The following is an 18387-nucleotide window of genomic DNA, read 5'->3' on the forward strand; positions in this document are numbered from 1 at the left end:
GCCATTTAGGGATCTAGGACAAAAATTGGGGATTGGTCCTGCTTTGAGCAGGGGGTTGGACTAGATGACCTCCTGAGGTCCCTTCCAACCCTCATATTCTATGATTCTATGATTCTAAGGACAGATACCCTTGATATTGGGGGATGTTCGAGAGGAGGCAAGGTTTTTAGAAGCATTTCCCTCTTTTCACCAGATTATTCTCAGTCTTCTCGAGGTTCAGCCGAATCCAGCTATTGTTTATCCGGATACATATTTTCGCTAGGCATTCAGAAAGCTGGGAGATGGTACTGTTTACGTTTGATATATTGGAGTTGTAGACGGATATAAAATATGCAAGACTTAAAACTGTAGTCCTGTCCTTTAGTGGCCATTAAACATCTCATGGCACTGTATGTAAGAGGGGTGTGTTGACCTTGATGATCAGACCAAATTCCAATTTGCGTAATTACAGTCTACCTCCCTAAATGCACATTGCAGTTTCAGTTGGATATGCCCTCCACTGTATAGCGTTATGAACTGCTGTCTTCTACCCCAGAAGTGACTCTGTTCGGGTGATGTGAATCCGATATAATGGTCCTTACTAACTTCACAGGTTGTTGTGAGGATTAATTAATACCTGTCAAGTGCTTTGAGTTCCTCTGACGGAAAATGTTACAGAGGGAAAAAGTGAGTGAGCACGATCTATCCAAACCAGTTGTCCTTTCTTTCTAACCATTTTATATCTTAGATACAATGTTATGAATAGCACACGTTTATTCTCAGCCTGTAGTAGGAATGTTAATTTCAAAAATTAGCTGGACAGGTTTCTCTCTGATCAAGGACATATATTTTCTTCACTGGAAGGCAGAAATAAAACGCACCCACTGTACAATAGCATAAAACCACAAGTATTTATTTTGTAGCTGGAATATTCATTTTGCATCTGCTAACATTTTATGCAAGACTTAAAAACACCAACTTACTTTCACAGTGAGAGCTGCAAATTGACTCGGGGCATCTTTGCTCGATTTACATTTTTCAGTCTGGAAAAAAGTAGATTAACACCGGCAGCCACTGTCAGAGAGATTGTTTTTTATTTATTAAAGTGAAGTTACCCTTGGTGGCATCTGACTTGCTCTCTGATGGCTTATCCCTTAAAATGCTGTGACTGGATAAAGGCTCAGCGGCTCATTACAGTTTCAAACTTAGCCAAAAACCGATGGGGGTTGGTTCTGCCCAAAGTACATAAGAAAAATCTTTCAGTGAAAGTTTAGTAACCTCCATACACTAAATACTTTCTTTCATCTCAGATTTTTCATGCCATAATTGATTCTGAAAACTTTGACAGATTTCTCTGGAAATGATCATCGTAAAGTGGATTGATAGATATAGTGCACCGAGCATGGAGAGAAGCTGCAAGGTTCAGAAATCCCACAGTGCCACTTGCTCTTCTCCCCTCCTTACCCTTATATTCAACAAATGTGTGTAAGAGGAAAGGAGCTAACCATCACCTGGTGAAAGATCAAGCAGTCATCTTACCGCCTGCGCTAGGACAGCACAGATGATGTTTAGTTCTCCATTTCCCCACAGAGGAAAAGGGTCAAACTCTGATCTTCTACACTGTAAATTGGGAGTTATTCTATAGAGCTCAATGCAGTTGCTTCAGATTTACTCAGAGTCTGTCCCACTCATTTTTTAACTATTCTTTTATTCTTCATTTTAAAGGTAAGTATAGAACTAGTCATGCGTAGGCTTTCCTGGAAATGCAAGAAGTAATTTTATTTCTCTGTATATCTCCGCTTCTGCAAGAACTTAGTCTGTTACAGCTCTAGATATGACCTACTATTTAAGCTTTATTTAAAAAAAACAACTTTTATATTGTAACTGTGCTTGGAAAGAAAATATGCACGTCCACATCTTTGTGTAAGCAGGCAGATTCTGAGGCATACAGTAGGTTTTACTTTTGCAAGCTATGTGCTGTATAAAAGTGTTTGATAATGAAAGGGTAAGAGACCTACTATAAAACACTGACAGTCTGTTTCTAAACCTCTGGACATGTAAAGCTTCCTTAGCAAGGTTGATTTCTCACCTGCAAACATACTCTAAGCCAATATATTTGCATACTTCAAGCCAATATATTTGAGACCCAGCAATTCCTAGGCACTAGAAACTAAATTCCCAGCTCACCAAAATTACCAGTGGGGGTTGTGCTGTGTTTCTTGGAAATAAATGCATTTGTAAAATAAATATATATCTTTTCCATGCCAGCCTTCTTTTTTTAGTCTAAACGTGTATTCTACAGCTCTTTCCTTGACAGAAGGAAAGGCCAAATGGATGGTTGCTCTGGAAGGATGGTAGTAGTCTGCTATGGATCATTTTTAAAATAAAATAAATCATAGCACTGTGTGTCTTTTACATAACTAGATCATTTTACCAGACTGCAGTGGATCTTCTTTCTGTTTGGATAAAATCAGGAGATTATTAGTATGGGCTGTGATTCTCACTAGACCCCAACGGAGTGAGTGCCCAGATCCCATAGACCCCTAACTCACTTAGGCTTCTTTGAAAATCCCAGCCATGATTACTGTTGTTTATATGCATTACAGTAGTCCCTTGAGGATGCAACTGAGATCATGGCCCTGTTGTGCTAGGCACTGTATAAGAACAGCCACACTGGGTCAGACCAAAGGTCCATCTAGCCCAGTATCCTGTCTGCCTACAGTGGCCAATGCCAGATGCCCCAGAGGGAATGAACAGAACAGGCAAATGATCAAGTGATCCAGCCTGTCGCCCATTCCCAGCTTCTAGCAAACAGAGGCTAGGGACACCATCCCTGCCCATCCTGGCTAATAGCCATTGATGGACCTATCCTCCATGAATTTATCTAATTCTTTTTTGAACCCTGTTATAGTCTTGGCCTTCACAACATCCTCTGGCAAAGAGTTCCACAGGTTGACTATGCGTTGTGTTAAAAAATACTTTCTTTTATTTGTTTTAAACCTGCTGCCTCTTAATTTCATTTGGTGAGCCATAGTTCTGGTATTATGAGAAGGAATAAATAACTCTTCCTAATTTACTGTCTCCACACCAGTCATGATTTTATAGACGTCTGTCATATCCCCCCTTAGTCGTCTCTTTTCCAAGCTGAAAAGTCCTAGTTTTATTAATCTCTCCTCATACGGAAGCCGTTCCATACCCCTAATAATTTTTGTTGCCCTTTTCCCAACCTTTTCCAATTCCAATATATCTTTTTTGAGATGGGGCGACTATTTCTGCACGCAGTATTCAAGATGTGGGCATACCATGGATTTCTATAGAGGCAATATGATATTTTCTGTCTTTATTATCTGTCCCTTTCTTAATGATTCCCAACATTCTGTTCGCTTTTTTGACTGCCGCGGCACACTGAGTGGATGTTTTCAGAGAACTATCCACAATGACTCCAAGATCTCTTTTCTGAGTGGGAACAGCTAATTTAGACCCCATCATTGTATATGGGTAATTAGGATTATGTTTTCCAGTGTGTATTACTTTGCATTTATCAACACTGAATTTCATCTGCCATTTTATAGCCCAGTCACTTAGTTGTGAGATCCTTTTGTACCTCTTCGCAGTCTGCCTGGGACTTAAACATCTTGAGTTGTTTTGTATCATCTGCAAATTTTGCCACCTCACTGTTTATCCCTTTTTCCAGATCATTTATAAACACATAGTAGGAGACTGCCCCTCCCCTGAAGAGTTTGCAGTCTAAATAGGAAAGCAGAAATATTTTGTGTTGCATTCTGTAGTGGGATTTACACCTTTAGGGAAAATAAGGGTGTGGATTTTAAACTCTGTACACTTTAACTCTTGCAGGCTCAGGTGTTTATATCACCCGGGGGCAGCTCATGAATTGTCATCTATGCGCAGGTGTCAAACATAAGGTTCTTCTGAGACGTCTTCTAGCCACGTTTTTTGACCGGTATGTTCCTTTTTGAGTTTATATCAGGTATTAAGGACCTCAGAGTGGTTTCTGTATTTTAAATGTACTTTACAAAAAAAATAATTTGAGCCTTTTTTCCCCATACTTGTTTTTGCTTTTCTGCTTTATGGTGGGTTAGTCTGGAGCACGGTCGCTGACTGTTGTTTTTGCCAGTGGCTGCATTTGAAGAGGTGTGTGTGTTTGGGGGGTGGGGGAGCTCTGCTAGTTTTGGAGGGAAGGTTATTTTCAGCATATTTGTACACTTCTTTCATATTCCAGTTATTGAATATGTGTCTCTCATTGGTATCGTAACAATTTAATCATTATTAAAATAGTAATGAACTACATAATTACAGTATCATGAATTACAGTATATTAAAATCATGCACTCACCTACAAGTTGTCTTCACTAATGTCCCAGTTTAAAGATATTATGTCTCCTGTAGCTTTTTGGATGGGAAACTGTCAGCAACACTGTGGCTCATGGGTGCTCAGTACCGGGTTTACAGTGGTGCTGTGGCACCAGGCCCACACACAGAAGGGGCCCCAGTGCCAGGATTGTGTCCCTTCCACCCGCGCTCTGCCCTGAAGCCTTTTCCCCCCAAGGCCCCGTCCACCACTTACTCCTCTCCACCCCCTCCTCCCGCTCGTTCCTCTCCGCCCCCTCCTACTCCCGGGAAAGCCATGCGGGGCCTCAGGGAGAGGAGGCTGAGCAGGGTTTGGGTAGAGTTGGGAGCGGTGCCAACAAAAAATTAATCCAGCCCTGCACATGCAAAGCACCCCCTGGTTTTTTGTGGTGGGTGCTTGAGTCTCAGAGCACGCAAGAAGTCAGCACCTATGAGCTGAAGTGCCAGCTTTTCTGATTCCTCAACTGAAAAATATACAGTTCGGTTGCTATCTGAAAGAGAATAATCTCGACCAGACAGTATCTCTCTGCATCACTGTAAGCTTTCACTCTTACCTGAAATCCTGGATATAAGATCTGCATTTCTCTCCCTTTCTTGCAGGAACACACTTGCCAATAGCTGTGGAACTGGAATTCGGTCCTCCACTAGTGATCCCAGCAGGAAGCCCCTGGACAGCAGGGTTCTTAATGCAGTGAAATGTAAGGGGGGAGTGATTTACTGCTGCTGTGTTAGAACAGTCTGGCAAAAACAAAAGCCTAGGAAAGAGCTGAAATTTAAACAGGGCAAGGCCATCAAGAGTGTATAATAATTGTGAATATATACATTGAAATCGGTTATGTGAACATTCAGATCTTTTCACTTAAACATTTGATATTTTTTAAAAAAATACTTTAAAGTTTTGTCCAAAGTTAGTACTTTGTGTTTGACAATATCACAGTGTGAAACCGAACATTATTGTTCACATTATCTTGAATTTTGTTTGGTATTTTTTTAAATCGCTAATTTTGCAGTACAATGCTTTTATCACTAGATGAGATTTTTGATCCTGGCCATAGCTGTGCCTGAAAGTTGCAGTGCTTTATGGCAGTGGTTCTCAACCTTTCCAGACAACTGTACCCCTTTCAGGAGTCTGATTTGTCTTGAGTACCCCCAGTTTCACCTTGCCTAAAAACGACTTGTTTACAAAATCAGACATAAAAATACAAAAGTGTCACAGCACACTTACTGAAAAATGGCTTGCTTATTTTTACCATATAATTATAAAATAAATCCATTGGATAGAAGTATTGTACTGACATTTCAGTAAGTACAATACTCATGGAAAGAGTATCCAGGGGAAATATTTGATCACTTGTAAAAGAAATCCTTTCGATGCCCTTACATTTCAGTGTGATACTGAGGCTGTTTTTCACTTGTGAGCCTTGTTTGAAGCCCAAAATCTGCCACCAGGGCTGAAGCATGTAACTTAGCTTTCCGGGGGCCCCCTATGGCATGGGATCCCAGGCAATTGCCCTATTTGCCACTTGTTAATGCCAGTCCTGGATTTGCCACCCCCCTAAACCCGTCCCAGAGGACCTTTGGGTACCCCCAGGGGTACCTGTACCCCTGGTTCAGAGCCACTGCTTTATGGCACACAGTTTTTTGTTCTTAATGAGTAAATTGGCGAGTGATCATTAGAAATTATGCAGTCTGCATCAGAACTTAATTGTGGATTAATCTGTTTCATCATCTGGGTATAAGCATTTGTGATTCACAGCCTATTTCCATGAAAATGCTTGTTTATAAATCTTTTTTTTATTATTATTTGGTGAGTAAAGAAGGGAGTCTTTCTGCAAATAATTACATTTTAACAGGGATATACATAAACAATAATAGCTTTTTTTAAAAATCATTTTTTAAACTTGGAAACTGACCAAGGTTCTGTATAATATCAAGCAGTTTATCCAGTCCGTACATAGAGGATCTAAAATCCATTTAGAGCTGATAGTGTAATAGGATCAAGTGTTTCAAAAACTGAAACTGTCCCAAAAGGCCATAAGGTAAGAGACTGTACATTTTAACTAATAAATAATGCTCTTTAACGTCAGTGATTCAATGTCGGAGATGCTAAAAACTAATTCCTGTGTTTGTGATCTCTAAATGCGTAGTGCCAGCCCCTGGAGCTCTGCTGATTTATACTAGCTGGCCCATTTTTTGTGTTCTGAATATGGGAAAACTAATGATCACAATATAGAAATCCTAATAGAATTATCATCCTAAAAAAAAAAATGAATTTTTATACTTAAAAATATGTCCCTACAAGGCACAAAACAAGTGGTTAAAAATTTGCCTATTACAGTACTTCTTTTGAATAAAAGAAGCATATTAGTAGAGCAAATGGTGCTTGGTGTCGAGTGCGAGTGAGGAACTCTGTGGTTTAGAAAAAGCTGGTGTTTCAGTACAGTGAAGCCCACTTAATATATGCTTGATGTACAGTGCAAGCCAATGTCCTCTCATACTTCCCCCTCAGTGGATTCTGTCTGGATAGTAAATATTTATGTAAATATCTCACTACAAGATGAAAGTGGAGTGAATTTTTTTTTTTTTTTTGGATCTGTTAAATCTTTCCTCGCCCTAATTGTTGTTCTGCTGCTGAACTCTGAGGGCCTTCTAGCCCCAATTGCAGATCTGTAGGGCGTGGAGGGAGGCAAAGAGGTAGCAAAAGACATTGATCTGTAAAAGTCAGAAATATTGGACTGCATTAATTATTACCTGGGCCATAGATTGTTTGTGGTGCTTTACAAAGCAAAGCCCAAGTCCCTGAGAAGGAAGAACCTTCCTACTAAAGGCTCAGTCTTGCAAGGTGCTGAGCACCTCCCAAGAGGCACTGAGCACCCTCCACTACTGCTGTAGGAGATGACAGCACCTTCCAGGGGAATTTTAATAAATAGCCATGGATGCCCTGAAATCATAGTACAGGGCCACATGGATTCCGGACAATAGGGCAAGACCCTATGTCCAGAAAAATCCTGGGGTTTTTAATCTGTATATTACCCATTTAATTACTCATAGTTAAATGAAGGAATGAGTTGAATACCCCAAATATACAGTGAGATCTGAATGAAGTGACCACCAAGAAGTAGTCACCTGGTACAGAGACTGATGGTGTACCTTTACTGTCCTGATAACATCTCATTCATCACTGCTGCAGAACTCTCTCCTTCTGCCCACAACATATTTAGTGATGATTTTCCTCTAAATAAACGTCTAGTAAACTCCTACTCGAAAATTTGGGAGCAATTTAAGGCATGAACTTCCCTATTGGATAGTAGTGATACCATCTGGAATACAAACTCTCGTGTTTCAGTGTGTAAGCCAGCTGGTAACTGCCTGGGTTTTAGCAATAAACTTCCCCTATGGATAAGTTGTCCCATAATTGTCCATCAAGGGATTTCTTGTACCTTCCTCTATAGCATCTGGTACAACTACTGGAAACAGGATATTGGATTAGATGAACCAGTGGTCTCATCCAGTGTAATAACTATGTTCTTGTGATAAAACCATATATTTTCTGTCAGATATAACCGTAGCTGCATGTTATTGATATCTTGTGGTACAGTTCTGAGATGGGACAAAGGCTGTGATCACACAAACTTCTTTGTGTTGCTTACTGTAGTAGTCCTCAGTGATATGTATCCCTGTCTTTGCAGTGTATTGTCAGAATTTTGCCCCAAGTTTTAAGGAAAGCGAGATGAATGTTATCGCAGCCGATATGTGCACCAACGCCCGACGAGTCCGCAAGCGCTGGCTTCCGAAGATTAAGTCCATGTTGCCAGAGGGGATGGAGATGTACCGCACAGTCATGGGCTCCACAACAAACAGTGTCCCCCTGGATCCGGAATTCCAGCCCAGCACTGCTCAAGTCTTTGAGCAGCGAATCTATGCAGAAAGGAGGAGTGATTCGGGAACTATCGTAGCTTTGAGAACTAACGCAGTAAATGTCGATCTAAGCAATGGATCCAACCAATCATTTGAACAGAGTGAGGATGCCGAAGGGGCTGGCTCTGTTATACAGGAGGCAGCTGGAACAGATGCCATGGCATCAGATACCCAAAGCACTCCACAGCCTTTTGAACAAGGTGCCGGTTCCACTAGCCGGCCAGAAACTCCCGTGAGAAGACAAGATGGTACTTATGGAGGGACTTTATAAAAGAGTTTGTGACCTATAAGGGATCTGTAATACTAAAGCTGCTTGCATGCATTACTAATACAAAAAAATGTGATCAAGCCACTTACCTACTGAACTGCTACTGTTGCCTGAAAAAAATGTGATTTTTATTCTGCTTATATTTAAAATTTATGAAGGAAATAATCGCATTCGTTACACTGTAAATGACTAGGTCTCTGCCGACCTACTGAAGAAAAATATTGGACTCCTTTTTGATATTCCTGAGATTAGCCTGTAAGATTGTAGCTTTTTTTTTTTTAAAGAAGGGGAGGAAAAAGCTTGACACTCCCTGCTGCTGCGCCACATCATCACCCCCTGCCCCCCCATGCATTATTCAGCTCCGTAGTAAAACCATCATTAACTTCTGCCTCTAGAGAAAGTTTTACCGTCACTTAACAGGAAAGAAAGATGTGTTAAGGTAGAAGTCATCTGACTTAGTCATTTTTGTCTATACAATTGGCTCTAACAAGGCAGGGTGGGGTGGGGAGAGGAATTGCTAAAAAAAAACCTTCTGTTAAATGATCAGAGAACAGATTCTTAACATTAGTCTTACTAAGTGTGATGCTGTAACCAAGTTCGGAGGGCTCTTCAGTGTCTGTCCAATGATATATATATTTTTTTTAGTTGCTATAGGATAGGGGTGGCCACACCTTTTATTTTATATTTGTATGAGTCGGGAGGACTGCGTGGTACTTGCAGATTGAGACCCTGGGTGTGATATTCTTCCACAGTATGACTGCTGTCTTTCTCTCCCAGAGCTACTCCTTTTTCCCCACCCTCCCTTGCCAGAACGTGGTGTAGCTTTATACTACTGGCCTTCTTGATTTAATCAGCTTCTACAACCTGACTTCCAGCTGCCACCTCTTTTACCTTGTGGCAATGACGAGAGCGAACAGTCAGTCAACTGGCCCACTTACCGGGCAACCCCTTGGCCACCTCTTTACTAGGCTAATACTCAATATTTTATATCAGTCCAATCGCTGAGACAGATTGTAACAGTTTCAAAGAGAAACTGAACTGCAGAAATGGGAAAATAGATCTAGATCTACATAGATATGTTGTTTTTTTCCTTTAAAAAGGTATACGCAAAGGTTGTAGGGGAATGATACTTGGAAGTAAGTGTAGCAGGCAGATGGAGTGAGCCTCAGTGAGAATTCAGCTATACCTGGTAATGGTTTGAATGAACTTAGCTTCCAGTGGTGTGCTTGTTACATGGCTTGGAGTGAGGGAGCGATCTGATTTAACTTGTAGGCATGCACTAATAACAGCTATCCACTGGCTGGAATGCACCATTGATCACACCCTCCCTCACATTTAGGTGCACGAGATAGGGTTAAAGAAAATGAAGATTCCCCAACCACCTACCCACCTCTTTTAAAATTTAACTGGGCCCTGCAGGAGCCAAGTCTACAGTAGCTTTCAGGAACCTGGTTTTCGCCAAGCCACACAGCAGAATGTAGTTGTCAGCTTAAGAGGATGCATTCAGCCCCTCCAAAAGCAGTATTACTAGCAACAGGAACAGAAAGCCACCTCGCTCTTTTTACTCTAAACAACAGAAAACTTTGCTCCAAAGAGACCATACTTGCTTGAAATAGCAGCTCTTCCTCCAAAGATGTCTGTCAAAGTCAGACTGGCCTAGGTTGAAACACTTGGTTTCCTTGACAGCTGCCACAGTCTGTAAGCTCCTAAAGAGGCCTATAACCTGCCCTGTGCTTTTAACATTTAAAGTATATTAAATACAAAGGGAAAAATCAGATTTGTTTCCATAATGTTTGGTTCTATCCTTCCATGAAGTGCTTTTTCCTTCTGCATTCTCACTCCAAATACCTCTTCATGGAAAGGGTATCCAGGGGAAATATTTGATCACTTATAAAATAAATCTTTTCGATGCCCTTCTGGGTACATTTTATGGCACTTTGCCTTCTTGGCCATGTGTCTAACAAGACACTTAGGCATGCATTCTTATGCAATAACACACACTGTGTTACATCTGACTGTTAGAACCGTGTGCTAAGTGAAGGGGCAGCTGGTATGTATGTAGGTATATGAGCAAGTCGTAATGGAAGTTTTGTCCTCCAGAGCTATGGGTGGACATGTGTGCTCTCTCTATGTTGACTTCTTCTGAGTGCTTTCATTTTTGAAACCGAAGGTCAGACGAGATCAGAAAATCTCCAGAGTGACAGTAAACCTTTCCTGAAAGTAACGACATCCCCACAACTTCTGAAAACATACCGAGTGCAAAGCATGGCACGCAGTTCCCGGATTGCGCTTCTCATTACCATGCTTCTTGCGTGAGTTCCATGATTAAGTTTGTACTACTTGCAGAGGCGAGAGAGGATTGCAAGGTTACCTGGATGGGAGTCAGGGAGTCTGTGAGTATGTGCTGAGAGCCAGCATGGAGACAGTGGTGTATGTAGAAAAGGGAAATACCAGGTGCTCATCGGCATGACGCTGATGCTTGATAATGCCAAGCTTGGAATGCTTTTAAGATTCAGGGAGAGGGGGAGTGATATAAAAGCCAAATACGGCTTGTTTTTGTTTGTTTTTCATTTGTTTTTACTGTGACTAAAATGCCTCCTTTAAAGTTATTTACAATTCCTTGTAAAAACAAAGTTTGAAACTATGAACAAGTGCAAAGTGCACAAATAGTCGTCATTTACAAAGGCTATTGATGGCTATTTAGAGTTGGTTTTGGTAACTGAATTCACAGACAGCGCTTTGCTCAGGGGTTTACTCCTCTCTGTATGTAAAAGCGGAGAATGGGGGTGACCCAGCCTTTGGCCATTTTTTTCTTCAATACTTGAAGCTGTGTTTGCATCTTACTAGCTAAATTCTCCAACACTTAAGGTGTTCCAACCTCCTTCTCAATTTGCCCTGAATAAAATACACAGCGGGGTCTATTCTACCTTACATCTTGTGTAGCTCTGAATTGTGTATGATTTGAATCTGGCTCTCTTGAGATGTAACTGAGCTGGTATTCTGCCCTCTCCAGTCACATGGATTGGTGCCCTTAAGACCTATGCAAAGTTGTGTGGCTGAGTGGGTATTGTTTGTGTGTATTAAAGAGCAGGGCATTTGTGGGCCTCACTTTGCCCAACTCTGCAAATTAAAATTTTCCTCTTGCTATGTTTGAAATGCCCATTCTCTCCTACACGCAGTGCCCAGAGCTCACCATGTGCTCTGTTTGCATGGTTTATCCAAGTGGCTGGCAGAATATCACACAGAGTATGTACCTTCTGAGCTGCATAGTAGATTGGTGCTTATGTACCACTTGTTAAGATATGGCCCTTGGAACAAATCTTATTAGGAACCATAGAACGAGACTTGCATGGGGCTGCTTTTTTCAGGGAATTGACTGGTCCAGTTCTTTAGCCATTTCACTGTTGCCCCAGATTAATGCTGGGAATCTGTCTCGAATAGACTGACCCAAAACCTCATGGTAGCACGTCCCATATGAAATGAGGGTTGGTGGGTCAGCAGTGTTCACCGTAAGCCTCCGTTCTCACTGCAAATCCTTCAGCTACTTGGCAGAGTTCATTGCAAGTCAGCAACTTTCCTAAATCTGAGATTAAATGAGCTGGGAAATAGAGATACAAGATTTAAGTCTCTGCTTTACATACCTGCCCTGTGGAGTTCAGTCCTATAATCAGAATGACAGTTTAAGTACTGACTATCCCTTTATATATTTTTTCAGAATGATACTAAAAATCCCCACCTTTTGTGTGGCATTTTTAGTGTTTGATAAATTTACTGAACCCTCCAACTGAGATTCACAGTTGGCTAAAGCTTCTCTGGACCAACCTGACTGCAAAACAAATGCATCTAATGCCCTGAACTGGGAGACCCTAGCCTGAATTAGCAGCAGAAGTACTTGAATGATTTAGAATGGCTTAGGACAGAGAATCAGAAGAGAGTCAAGTTGCACAGTGAAAAAATATATATTTTTATATCTAGCACAACTTCCTGTAATTTCTTTTTATTTTTTTTTTATTATTATTTTTTAAATTAGGAAGGCAAACTTTTAAAATGTGAAGGGTGGAGGTTTTTTTCCTTATCTGGTAGATGAGGGCAAGCATTTTGCACTAATGTTTCCTGTGTGTGGAGGATTAATGATATGTTTGAAAATGTATATGGATGATGATTGTATTCTTTGGGGGAAAATAATCCCTTTAAAATACTGAATGTAAAGTGATAACAGAGCAGTCCATTGATTGTATGGGGCTTTCCTGAGTGCCTTAGAATTTTTTGATCATTTTTTCCCAGGAAAACCGATTAAGAAAATCAGATCATAACCAAATCCTCCCTCCTCTTTGTTTACGACACCCTTTTAAATCATAGAATTTGGGGCTGCTTTATAATGTGAATATGAAACTGCATTCATCTAGATCTGGTAGTACAAATCAAAGCATCAGTATTTATGGGATGTCTGCACCTTTATTCATATGCTTGACTATTAGCAATATTACATGTATATTCTATATCTAAAGTTATATCAAGCACCTTTTGAAAAAACTGAATGGCGTTCAAGCTTACAAGTTATATGCAGTTGCCATATGGTGTAGATCCTGGACTCTCTCCTCCTTGCTAGCTCAAATTAAAGAACAATGTCCAGATTACAGTTGCTGTGTAGAAGGGTAGCATGACCTTCTATTGTACTTCTATCTCTGTGTGTTAATAGTGTGCGATTCCAGTTTTAGCTAAGATTCGTAACGAAAATGTTATCAGCATGTGATGGATTTAATGCACTGATAGGCAGTCCCACCGTGCCCCTTCTTACTGCAGGGTTGACTCAATGCCAAGCCTTCAGTTTATTGGAGGTTGCCCAGTCTTTCTGGACCTGACCTCCTCACCTACGCAGGTGGGAATCAGTAGTAAGGTCAGTGGAGTTACACTGCTGGAAGTCCCGTGAAAGTGAGAAGAAAAACAGGCCCCCTGTACTTTCCTAAGAATGCTGCTTTCACCGACTGGAGAGGGGGAGACTAGGGAAAACTCATGAAGAAATTCACCTTCGATTCTCCAAAAGCAAAACATGGGTCCACTTTGCCCTGTGTTGTAGACTGTTTGCTTTGATACTTCCTTAGTGAGTGTAACCTTTTTGCAGTCTGTTCTAACTGAAGACTCTCCTAAGGGGGCTAGAATTATTGCTGTGTAAATTCCCAATGGATTCACGCCCAATTGCATACACTTTAATCTTTCTCTTTCCTCTTATTCATTCTCTTGCATAGTGCAGCGCTTTAATATGGAAAGAGAAGCAAAGAATTAAGCTCATCTTATTACAGTCTTTTTTTGAACAGCGACACAAAACTGGAATTGTTCCCTATTTAACACATGTTTAAAGTACCATAGCATTCTAGACATGGTATCCTGGAGAGGACGGATGCATTTCCTCAGTCATTTTACTGCTAAGGTTTTGTTCAGATTGCTTATTTTTATGGAAATATCTTGCTGCAAGTGGAGAAGGGTGTATGGCCCATTAACCAACTGAAAACTTATAGACAACCCCTGTTTGCTTCTCCTGGCAGTAAATTCTAAACAGAAAATTGAGAGTTCATAGCTGTCTTGGGCTTCAACTACTGTTTCAAAGTGTTCCTGCTGTATAAATTCGTCATTATGTCAACAAGCAAGCTCCAGACATGATTATTACCATGCCCAAGGTATTCATGGCTTGCTATGATATGGTTATAAAAATGAGGGTTTAAAAAAAAAAAAAGTAAATATAAAGAAAAATGTTGAAGTCTAAAGCACTCAAATTGGAAAACCTTCAAGTGTTCTGATCAGTTTCTTCCATTCTAAGCATTTTGCACACGATTGTGATTTTTATGTCAAAATAAAAGCCAAAACTTGCAATACTATTTTTAGCAGACAAAAAACAAAACAAAAAAAACCTAAGTATAAATGTATAAATATTTTTGACTTGAACATGTGGATGGCACTTGATTCAAATAGAACATTAATCCTTTGGACAGAATGTTTGGAAAAAAGACTTAAAGTACCAGGTTGTTTTTAAAGAGTCTGTATAGGGTATTAAGTAGTACTGTAATTCATGACTGTTTAAAAAAAACAACTTTCTGTTCTGTAAGAAAAATTTCACAGTATCACTGAGTTACGTTTCTCAACTGTCTCAGCCACGAAAGATGCTAGCTTTTTTAAATTGTGCATTATTCACTAGTATTTATGTGCTGTTACTCCGTATAGTTAAGACTGTTATTTTGTAGCCATGGCTGACACAATATATCAGTAACTAAAAAAATAAATAAACCCCAAGAGTTCGGAGTGTGCTCATAGCTGTTTTCATATGATGAGAAATCCATTAAAAAGAACCAGATGTGATCATTAATTGTAAAATTCACATTTACAAAATAATAAATTAAATTAAATTAAAAGCTCTTCTGTGCCTTATTTCCCCCTCCCCTTTTGGAATACGGACTCTAAGGATGGTTAGTAATCATGAGTGGGTGGCTTGGAGGTAGAGAGATGAGAAATCTCTGATGACTGGACGAGGCGGCACGGTGGTCTTCAGTGAATTTTGGCTTTGAAAAAATGACTGAGATGTTGCGCTGAGAGGCAAGGTGGGGGGGTTAGGAGCTAATCAAAACTGCAAACAAACATCGCAGAAGAGCAGCAAAATGACTGCCAGTTTTCTATGCCTGGGTCTAAGTGTCTGATGCAAATCCATTGAAGTCAATGGAAAGATTCCCATTGACTTTGTATCCATCCCATAACATCCTGCAGTAAGAAAAACAGTTCTACATTTTAACCTCTGCCCGGTTCTTGTAATATGCCTAATACTCGTCTAAATGGTCCATTCTTAGAATTAAAACAAAACAAACCGGTATGTCGTCTTCACAAAGGCAGTGACTGCTAATTGCCTGGAGTTGCAAAAACCCCAGGTGTGTACACTCTAGCATTTCTGTGGCCCCACAGGAATTTTATAGAGTTGGACATTTGAATGGGTGTCTGAGCCCTGCTTTGCACTATGCAGGCTAATGTGGATGGGTGTATGTAGACTTGTTTAACTGCTTGTTTGCCAGGAGGCAACTGGCCAGCAAGAAGGGTTTCAGAAGTCTCGAGTAAAGATGACTAACGTTGCTCGGTAAAGGCCTATGACGTTGGTGTATATAGTATTGACTGCATGTTTTATTTTTTTTAATGGACATTACAGTATCAAATTCAGCACAGCTGGTATGTAAATGGGTTCTATTGGTATAGTACTAATAGAAAATACCTGTGCAAACCAGTTCCATAAATAGTATTACATGCATACTTTGAAATCCTAGCTAGACATTTCCAAAAGTAGCACGGTGTGAATCACGTTTTTGGATACACTCCCTTGTTAGTATTTATTATTTGTATTGTACAGTCTGGGAGCCCCAGTCATGTCCTGAGACCCCATTGTACTCAGTATAAAAGGGCAGTTCATGCCCCAAAGAGATTACAAAGTATAAGACCAAATACAACAAATGGACATACGCTGGGGGGAGGTACAAGAAAACGATGAGAAAATATTGGTCAGCACAATAGAGAGTGCACGCAAGCCATCTACATGTCACGTTTGATGTAGGCAACACAGCAAAGAAGAGTTTTAAGACACAATTTGGAGGTGAATGTAGAGGTAGCTTTCCCGATGTTTAGGAGGAGCTCCTCCCAAACGGGAGGGTCAGCGTGGGAGAAAGCACAAGGGGGGGAGCTTGTTTGAAAATGTAACAAGTGGGTGATGGAGGCTAGGATCGTGAGCTGATCTGTGTTCCCAGTCAGTTTATATGGAGACCTTATCAATAAAGGGTCAATCTTTCCTTGCATACACACAAAGGAGTCAGACAATTCAGGGACTTCTGCTTCATAGAGCCTCTGAGGCTTGTTTTTGTACTGCACAGACAGGTACATGGATAACTTCAGCTGACCGCAAACCGTGCCCAGAAATTTCACCACTTCAGCAGCATTGTGAATTAGAGCTGAAGCTTCCATTGCCCCAGGGGGTAGAGGGCTCCCATGATGTGTAGAGCGGTGCACACCCACCCTGCTTCCTTGTACCAGCAAGCTGAACTCCATTGCATTTGTCCAACGTGCTGCTGTCTCTATCGCAGATTTGCCTCCTCCGCTGTTCCAATGCCAGATTCAGATGGGTATGCCCGCTGCATACCGTACCTGCCATTCCTTGTCCCGTATGGCTAATGCGTTATTAGAATAACGTATTCATGGTACCATCCATCTTCATTTGCCAAAGAGTGAGCCAAAAGGAACCCCCAGCGTCCACAGAACTGAGAGTGTGCACAATGAAGTCCCCCCAACCAACCCTAAATGAATACATTAAATTAAGGAAATTAATTTCATCTAAAAAATCAAAAAGAGAAGTACCACAGGCTTCGATATTGCTATTGGCTTCACATGGAAGGTACCCAGATACCATGGTGATGGGCAGTAGTATAAAATTAAGATAAATGGATGGGAGATAGCAATACGGGAAAGCTGAGAAAACAAATTAAAGCTTTTCCCCCATACAGCTGAGCTTATGTTGAAAGCAAAAAAAGGTTTCATTGATTAAAGTACTCAGCAGGTGGTAGCACTCCAGGAGTGTCTCTTCTCCACAGGGACCCAAGATACGGCACTTTAGATGAGTAACAGAGCCTGGCAAAAGTTAGAAGGAGGCATATCTCCCCCCCTCCATGTGGTTGGGCTTATGGAGAGATTCAAAGATAGAAAATAACCGGCTGGGAGTGTGGTCATGGGAGTCAATAATGCTGGAGAAATAGTGCTCTTTGGCAAGGAGGGTGGTAGAACTGGAGGAGGAGAGAACAAATTTGTCTCTGAGGAAGTCTGCATGGTCATGGGGCTTTTAGACGTTGAATGCCCTGCCCTCTGCCTCCAGCTGTATGAGAAGACAGTAAATCACATCTCAGGAGCTGCGTTCTGCGGGGGCATGTGAGAACTGCCTCCTAGAACACACACTTTTTCATCTGGTTTCTTTCAGGACAATGTGTAGCTTGGTAAGATCATCTTTACTCCTGCCTGCTTTCAAAACCTGTTAGGGAAGAGAGGGCAGAGCCTGCCATGCACTTCACATTCTGGAGGAAACCCACTTTTGCGCAGAGCACCAATATAAGGTATATGCACCACATCAGCCCTCAAAATGGGACTTACATGGGTGAATTTCACCCACAGTGCACAAAACAAAGAATACAGGAGAGGTCATTTTCCTAGTCCATCACTTTGACCATGTCACCCCCTCTTTTAGTCCTTCCACTGGCTCCCCCTTCTGTGGCTCGCAATCAAGCTGTTGATACTCTCCTCCGATCTCTTCTGAAAGTGAATGGGTTCCACCTTCAATCCCCATATAAGAGGGTATTTTCCAGTGAATCAAATGAGCTAGTGAGATGTTGCATTCAGCCTCTGAAAGTGAAGTATTAATGCTATGTAACCTGTCAGCTGTCTCCCTTTGCCCACCATAGCAAACCCAAATACTACTAAGTCTTACCCAACCAGCCTCCAGGGTAGACACGATGATGGGCAGTTCACTACCCGACGCACATTGGAGCAAATCTTATTGGTCCTGCTATGGCAGAGCCTTTGCCGGGTGCATCTCGCATCCTACCGCCGGGCTGTTTGAGAGTGATGTACCATCCAGTGGGAGGTGCCTGAAAGGGTTGCCATAGAGATGCATACCTGTGAGGAGGGGCTTGGAAGGAGACGGAGAGCCATATTGGGCATTCGATCAGCTTAGACCAACACCAGAGAGAGCAGCTGAGGAATTCTGTCTCCTGGGGAAGAGTTTTCAGGACATGCTGGGGTCTCGCTAACTTCATTTTTCTTTCATGTTGCTGCCTGTGTCCTGCTCA

The 18387-nt window shown here is 41.3% G+C and overlaps 1 protein-coding gene across 4 annotated transcripts in view; it reads left to right on the forward strand.

Annotated features, from left to right (window-relative positions):
- The window catches only part of NACC2 (NACC family member 2), an 85459-nt gene extending 70580 nt beyond the window's left edge, over window positions 1–14879 (forward strand). For all 4 annotated transcript variants that reach the window (XM_084650470.1, XM_084650473.1, XM_084650472.1 and 1 more), the window contains exons 4-6: window positions 3835–3940; window positions 4948–5045; window positions 8037–14879. In XM_084650470.1, the coding sequence (XP_084506596.1) occupies window positions 3835–3940; window positions 4948–5045; window positions 8037–8536 (704 nt within the window). In that variant the 3' untranslated portion in view covers window positions 8537–14879. The remainder of the gene's footprint in view (window positions 1–3834; window positions 3941–4947; window positions 5046–8036) is intronic.
- Window positions 14880–18387: the final 3508 nt, after the last annotated feature.

The sequence above is a fragment of the Lepidochelys olivacea genome (assembly GCF_965140295.1).
Source record: "Lepidochelys olivacea isolate rLepOli2 genome assembly, chromosome: 16".
In the NCBI taxonomy this organism is placed as follows: Eukaryota; Metazoa; Chordata; order Testudines; family Cheloniidae; genus Lepidochelys; species Lepidochelys olivacea.